Source organism: Physeter macrocephalus, chromosome 8 (assembly GCF_002837175.3).
Source record: "Physeter macrocephalus isolate SW-GA chromosome 8, ASM283717v5, whole genome shotgun sequence".
In the NCBI taxonomy this organism is placed as follows: Eukaryota; Metazoa; Chordata; class Mammalia; order Artiodactyla; family Physeteridae; genus Physeter; species Physeter macrocephalus.
The window spans coordinates 42189527-42197652 of NC_041221.1; the positions used below are offsets into that span (position 1 = coordinate 42189527).

The following is an 8126-nucleotide window of genomic DNA, read 5'->3' on the forward strand; positions in this document are numbered from 1 at the left end:
TTTTTGTTTTCATAGAAAACAACCCATCACATCCAAGTTTTTAAATCTCTCAAATAAAATATCTGTACTTATACGAACATACAATAATTTTTAAACCTCCTTCATTCCTATAATAATACATTCTTTCTTATACTTAATGGAATGTATGTTTTTCTTTTCGTGATTTGCCACTTTTTAAATTGTACGGCCTTTCAAAGAAATCTTGCATTTATTTACGAATACTATTATAGTACTTCAGTTCTATTTTCTATTTCATTAACTTCTTTTATCTTTAAATCCCTTTTTCTGCTTTTCTTATACTCTACCAATTTCTAGAGTCAAGTGATCAGATAATAATTACATATATAGTTACCATTTATTTGGCACTACTGGGCCCAGTTCTAAGTGTTTTATGTGTATTATCTCAATGACCCCTCACCACTCAATAAGGCAAGTATAACTGTCCTTATTTTAGACAAAGCCACTGAGGCTTAAAAAAAGTTAGATTACTTTGCTCAATAACAAAGTTGGGAAAACTAATAATTGACCCCAAATCTGTCAGATCCTACAGTACTGTTCTTAATTACCATTACATAAGACATGAATTTTACTTATCGATATAGAATTGGTTACATCCTGCAAGTTTTGATTTGCAGCAATCTCAATGTCATTTTTCCAAATAAGGTGTGACTGCAGTTTTGCTCTTTTTTTTTGAAACAAGTAAATTTAAGAGCATAATTATGAATTTTCAAGGTTTTTCTTAAAAAACCTTGAATTATTAATGTATAGTTTTTATACCAGTTGAAGTCAGAAAGTGGCCCATATAATTTCTAACTTTTGGAAATATATCAAGATTTTCCTTGTTCATTCTCAATACATCTTGAAAGTAAAGGTTTTTAAGTAATTGGCTACTTTAACTTTTCACAGGGCTCTTTGGACAGACTCTCAGGCTATTCTTAAGACCTGGCTGATACTTTGCACAAGCACAAAATCTGAATTCCAGGAGATAATCCTATGACTTCTACCAGTGTCAACTCCTTGCTTACCTTCCAGATCTCTTATACTCTTTTTTGTAGGACCTTTCCAGAGATGGTGATCTTCGGCTGTCCCGGTGCCTGTGTCTCTCCCGTTCCCGCTCTCTTAAAGGAATTAATACACAGAGCTGTTTTCAACAGAAAGACTCAAAACACCATCTCTTTTCACTGAATTCACCTTCTAAATAAATGAACCTCACCTCCCCTAAGAATTTTGCAGGCACTATTCACTATGGGAATTTTTATTCACCTTTCATTTATTAGAGGAAAAAGGAGTGTTTTACGTTACAGAAGTTAACTAACTTGGACATTTCTTGCTGTTTTCTTTAAAAAAAAAAAGAAGTCATACTTAATACTGAGCAACAAAGGGAATTTTATCATAATCTTCTCTTGAGACCTTCTAACCAGCCAACCTTGATTATTTAACCTAAGGGGAAAACTTCAAAGGATTCAACTGTCTATTGATTTCTAGAACACATCTTAATTTCATTCATCAAATATATGCAAGTTAAAGCTTTTACAGTAAAGATTAGGACAAGGGTCTATAATGAAAGAGTTCTAATCTCTTATAGGTTATAGGCCTGAGGTAAAGTTCTAGCCATCACTAATTGCCATGAGACTCTAAGTCATTTTACCTTTAAATGCTGTCTTCATCCGAAAAAAAATCTCTAAATGGAGACACTGAGTTTACTCAGTGTAAAACTAGAATGCAGGATTTTGAACCTTCCAATGTGACACCGGAATTTAGTAATAATAATAGTAATAACTTCTGAGTCTATTTAATAAGTACAATGAGATCAGAAACAAAAATCGGAACTCCAGTGTGTTTATATCAGAAATAAATCTAAGGGAAATAACTACTAGGTCTTAGAATGGGGGAAAAAAATGCTATATTAGTCTGAGTCCAGCAAGAAGACTACAAAAATGTCTGAACTCAAAAACATCTCCCCCTCCCCCACCAGGCTTCCCTGGAAGTTCAGTGGTTAAGACTCCACGCTTCCACTGCAGGGGGCACTGGTTCGATCCCTGGTCTGGGAACTAAGATCCTATATGCTTGCCATGTGGCATGGCCAAAAAAAAAAAAAAAAAATACCCCAACCTATAGCCAAATAGAAGAAATGTAAATTCACTGAAATCAAAACTTACAAAACTGATAGAGATCTTAGATATTAAAACAAAAATTGTTTTTTCACTTAAAAATCACCCCTCCTCAAGAAAGACTCCTTTGAATAATACTTTTAACATATACTTAAGCCTCAGGTACACACCAGCTGCCCAAAGTAAAGTAGCCAGTGCTTGGAATTGTACATTCTTTACCTGATACACTTCTAAATTTACAGTTTACTTTTAGGCAGTAAATCCCAGCCAGTGAGCGGTACCACATGACCAAGATATAATGTAATTTGTGATGGCATGGCTGCTGAAAAAAATAATTGCCTATATTTCCAAATAAAAAACTGTATTTAGGGACTTCCTGGTGGCTGGGACTTCGCCTTCCAATGCGGGGGGTGCGGGTTCGATCCCTGATTGCGGAGCTGGGGTCCCACATGCCTTGGGGCCGAAAGGCCAAAACATAAAACAGAAGCAATATTGTAACAAATTCAATAAAGACTCTAAAAATGGTGCACATCAAAAAAAAACAGGGCTTCCCTGGTAGCGCAGTGGTTGCGCGTCTGCCCGCCGATGCAGGGGAACCGGGTTCGCGCCCCGGTCTGGGAGGATCCCACATGCCGCGGAGCGGCTGGGCCCGTGAGCCATGGCCGCTGAGCCTGCGCGTCCGGAGCCTGTGCTCCGCAACGGGAGAGGCCGCAGTAGAGGGAGGCCCGCATACCCCAAAAAAAATAAATAAATAAAATCAAAAAAAAAAAAAAAAAAAAATCAAAAAAAAAAAAACAAAACCAAAAAACCCTCAACTTAAAGGATATTCCTAATTTTTTGTTTGTTTTTTTAACATCTAGGGGATAGAATTTTGCATTCAAGAGTGGCATTTCTGATGATGATTACTACCTCTGAGTGGCTATGAATTGAAAAGACCAGTATGGACATAAGTCACGGTAACACTACACAATAAAGCCATTTAAAGCAAGAAAAACAATGCTTGGGTTATTTTTCCAAAAACTTTTCCCTGTTTGGAAGCATACCATTAGATACATAACACTAGCTCTCTGACGACGACACATTGTGCTCAACAGGACAGCTACGGGGATTACTGTGCTGTAACACTACCCATTTGTGGGAAGCCGCTGCTCTGCTCCTCACTGGTTGCATCTGCCGCTGCTTCTTTTCCCACGCCCCGGAGGAACCCTGATCTTTCATAGCAAATGCATACATCCACTTGTTCACAAACTTCCTCTAGAAATGGTTTGCCCTAAAAGGATCTTGTAATTATTATTCAACCAGATTTCGGAGGAGGAGAAAAAGAGGGAAAATGAAATTTGAAAAAGGACAGATTCACTTACCCCAAGAAGCAAGGGGAGAAGTAGCCAGAGGACAGACTAAAGAATTTGCATAAACTTAACACAACCTAATGCACAAATCTGCGAACTTTTGGTTTTCTCCAATATACTTCTAGAAGTTATACTAGGACTTCAGGTGCCCCATGTTTGTTTCACAGAAGCATTCCATATAAGACAGATGACTGACACGCGACTAAGAGCCCAAAAGGAGCTGATTTTAATGTGGCTGTGACACAAAGGCAGCTAGCTCCTGGGCAAATATCCCAAGTACAACATTATAAAACAAATCCAAAGTAAATAAAGGCCATTTAGAAAGATGAGCTAACTGCCTAAGGTCCTTCATGGTAAAGGGGTTGGTTGCCATTTAGAATAATGGAGATTAAGGGTAATTCTTTTGGCATTTGATTTCAGTTACTGATAGACATCCTCAGTTTACAGGACATCTGTGTTTCTTCAAACAAACACATTAACTACAAGCTTAAGCCTGGATGGAAGAATTCAGGATTTTACAGCAGAGCCCTAAAAATTACAGCACCCCCAAAACGGAAAAAAAAATGCCACCTAGAATACTGAAGTTTGCAGCAAAATGTTTCCCCAGAGACAGGTTTATTAATAATCACTTTATCTGAAGAAAACTATTAACAAATTCTTTCTGATTTAGATTTTCACCATAAAACTGTAAAATAAACCATCACAGGCCTCTGCCAACTAGTCCATCACAGAATTAAGAACAAAATTGACCAGGAACAGTAAGTCGTGCTGAAAAGACTTTTAAAAGTCGACCAACTCTGTCAGCTTTGGCCCACCAGAAGCAGTCACCTCTGCAGGAAACATGTTTGTTCCACCTTCCACTGGGTGTCAGGGAGAAGCAATAGAGCATTTTCCATCCAAACCTTCTGAGCACTGGTCAGTCTCTTTGGGACTGAGAATGACTGCTACCGTTTACAGCAAAATGTTCAGTCAGAAGCAAGCCCCCAGCCATGAGAACAACACGGGAACTGAGAAGCACACTGATTCTACAGAGGCCAAGACCAGCTCTCCACAAAGCCAAGTAACGGAGTGACCGCTTGGGGACCTCAAACTTTTCAGCACAGAAGTTTCACAAGACAATGAAGGTAAACACCCCACAGCAGACAGAAAGAGCAGCACTGTTACCAGCCTGACAACTGGAAAACCTCAAAGCTTCATCAATATAAAGAGTTCACTGAAGGTACAAATAAGTATTAGTACATCGATATCTGTGCATTTTTATTTTTCCATCCAAACCAATGGTTCTTAGATTTTTGGGGTGACAGACTCACACCATCTCTTAAGAATCTGCTGTAAGCAACTGATTTACTTACAGAAAAGCATACATACACATAGAATTTGCATATAACTTCAGAGCACTTCTAGATGCCCATCTGTGAGTGTCTGCTGGAAACCTTATTCTCTTGTATATATAGATATTTGGTCTTTAGAAAAAAAAAAAAAAAGAAATGTAATCTGGAATGGAACAGTATGTTTTAAATGCAACTTTCTTTAGTATGAATATGTTTCAATGCAACAAAATCAAATTAAAAGTTATTTTGAAAACTGTAACTTTGATAATGTGTATTATTTCATTTTATAAAGAAACAGAGCAAGAAAGCAACAATATATGATAAACTTCCACTTATCCTAAACATCAGAAAGCAAGTCCTGCTTGTTAACTACTTCGATTCCTGACTGATAACATAGCAGATCAACAATTCCAAAAGAACTCAAGTGCTGTAACCTGATACGATGATCATACTGAACATAATTAAATACAACATCCACACAAACAACTACAAGGTCTTTTATTGATCATCATTAAAATGTCAACTGTATTATGCAGAGTAAGTGGCTTACACTCATTGAAATGAATCTATGTTGATAATTTGGGGATGCTTTTCCTTTTACAAACCGAAATGCACAGCTGGACCTTTTTGGTTTGGTTGTTGATCAACAGAAATGGCCTGTGCCGGGCCCTCTGCACTTCATTAAAAAACACACATGCGCTTTACCTGCTCCGCTCATAGCTTCTGTGGCGGGACGGTGTCCTCCCCCGGTCGTAATCGGATCTGTAGCGGCCGTCCTGCCTTCTCCTGTCGGGACTTCGGCCTCGCTCCCGCCGGTCCAGGGATCGATGCCTCTCGCCCCGCCCGTGACTGTGATCTCGGCGTCGGTGATCGTCATAGTGCTTGAGCCTCTCTGGGGACCTCCTCTCACTGGGGGCCTTTGGGAGTGGGTATGGAGGGAGGTGCCTAAAATGAGGGCTACTGCTATTATTAGCACTGGGTGAGAAGGAACTGAGGTTGTTCTGGAAGCTATTAAAATTGGGAGGTGGGAAACTGTGGTGCGAGTATCCCGGAGGGTACTGGTAATTGACCTGCTGAGGCACTACGGGAGGAGGCGGGGGGTGGGGCATGGATGGAGGGGGCATCATGAAGGGGAAAGTGCCCTGTCCAGGAGGTGCTCCAGGGACTGGGGGGTTATTGGGACAGGGCATCGGAGGCGGCATGGGAGGAAAACAGGGAGGCACGGGAAAGGGGGGCCTCATCTGGTGGCTGGGGAAGGGGGGCCGGATCGGGCAGGGGGGAAGGGGGCCTTGTGCTGATGGAGGCATGGGTGGGGGGAAGGGCACAAAGTCTGGTCGTGGAGGCAGGAAATTGGGAGCTGGAGCGTTGGAGAACGTGGTGGAAGGGGCGCTCGGAGGTTCGTATTGGTATTGCACAGGAGGCTGCTGAGGGTGAAGCAGTCTCAGATTTTGGGGCCTGAAGGCTGGTGCTGAGGGTCTGGATCCATGTCCTCCTCGCCCTCGGGGACACCCTCGTCCGGGGTGGAATGACAGTCTATGACTTTGTTGGAGGAAAGAAAAAGATAAAAGAAAAACTCACTCTATAAACAGGGTTTTACAAATGCCTGACCATCCCTTAGGCCACTGCCATATCCCACCCATCTAATACTGAGTTCTCTGTAACAGCGGAACCTCCTCATGGCCAATAAACTCCTCTTCCCCAGTCTCAGCCACCCAACCCACTGCCATGGTCAGTCCCTCGTCCTTGTCACTCCCTAAAGCCGCTCCACCTCCAGCATGACAAAGTCACATCCCAGTGTTCAACCATCTGCTATCACGTCCTTGCTCAAGTTCCCCCCAAATCTTGACCTCACCATGTCATCCTGTCCACACACCCCATGTCTCTACATCTGCACCGGCATCTTCCTGTCTACACTTTCCTCCCCGCTCAGCACAGACTCGCAAATTCAACCTAACACATCCTAAAAGGAATTCATGATCTTCCCCTTCAAGACACCACCACCTGCTCCTTTTTTAGTGTTTCCTGTCTCAATAGATGAGACCATTTATTGGTCCTCGAGTCATATACCAGGGGTTACCTGACAACTTCTCCCTTATCCCCTCTAGTTAAAAATTTATTTTCAAATGCCTATCACTTCTGCTTTATAAATACTTCTTGAGTGCATCCATTTCACACCATCGTCTCCTGCCTGGCTACTACAATAACACCCTTGCAGGCCTTTCTACAGCCACTGTCACCACCCCAAGGGTTTTGTTAGGTTCCCTGCTCGCACACACTCTATGCTTTTTCTTGGCAGGTCGTACAGTGATTACAGGTCACCAACTCATTACCTCATCCCACCTTTAATGTCTGCCGGCACCTCAGAACTGCCAGAGCCATCAGGGCAGGCCGTGTACATGGCCCACATGAACACACTCCCCCTCTCCTCACATACCTAAACCCTTCCCACCCTCAATGGCCCAGTGCCAGTGTTTGCTCCTCCCTGTTCTCCCAAAACGGCTGCCAATACTGTCTCATACCACTCACCATGTACTGCCCTGCATGGTGACGTATTATCTGGACATGTCACATCTTCCACAGAGAATATAAGCTCTAGAAGACAGAACGAATAAATAGACATAAAAATGATTCCCAAACTGCTAATGCTAGAAAACATTTCTACAATTATCTTAACACTGATTTTGCATCTTCCAATGCAGTTAGCAGACTAACAAATTTAAGAGCATTGTGAACTGAATTAAAGTTTACAGCTAACTTTTCAGATATCCTTAATACTTGTCTTGCTGACTCAAAATAATCAGTAGCTTAAAAGACTGGAAACTTAGGCATATTCGATCTCCAATTTGCTAAAAGACTGGGAGAAAAAAATCATTTCTGTTCTCCCACTCCACACTCCAGTTTACTTCACAATGAGACCAGCATTCAAATTCAAACTTAACTATAATCTTGTCAACACCACAATTTCCCTTGATTCTCATTCTCAGCTCTTTCTTTCCACTGGAGAATGTTACAAACAGGAATGGCTTTCCAAATACTTAGGCTTCAGCAAAATGTTTAAAAAACCCAAATAAATATTAACTGCAAAAAGCTTTAACGCAGAAGCATCTTCCTTCTGACTAAAAGCTTTACCAATAGGCTTAAGGTAGATTTTCAAATGGCTCATGAAAATAGTTTCAGATTATTTAGCTGTATCAATCACTGTGCTTAATAAAAAGTAGATACCGGGGCTTCCCTGGTGGCGCAGTGGTTGCGCGTCCGCCTGCCGATGCAGGGGAACCGGGTTCGCGCCCCGGTCTGGGAGGATCCCACATGCCGCGGAGCGGCTGGGCCCGTGA

At 41.6% G+C, this 8126-nt stretch overlaps 1 protein-coding gene across 6 annotated transcripts in view; it reads right to left on the bottom strand.

Moving 5' to 3' along the window:
- Positions 1 to 8126, bottom strand: part of DROSHA (drosha ribonuclease III) — a 126506-nt gene that overhangs the window by 116338 nt on the left and 2042 nt on the right. For all 6 annotated transcript variants that reach the window (XM_024119426.3, XM_024119417.3, XM_024119424.3 and 3 more), the window contains exons 3-5: positions 7318 to 7383; positions 5497 to 6330; positions 1026 to 1118 (exon numbers count right to left, since the gene is read on the bottom strand). In XM_024119426.3, coding sequence (XP_023975194.1) covers positions 1026 to 1118; positions 5497 to 6330; positions 7318 to 7334 — 944 coding nt within the window. In that variant the 5' untranslated portion in view covers positions 7335 to 7383. The remainder of the gene's footprint in view (positions 1 to 1025; positions 1119 to 5496; positions 6331 to 7317; positions 7384 to 8126) is intronic.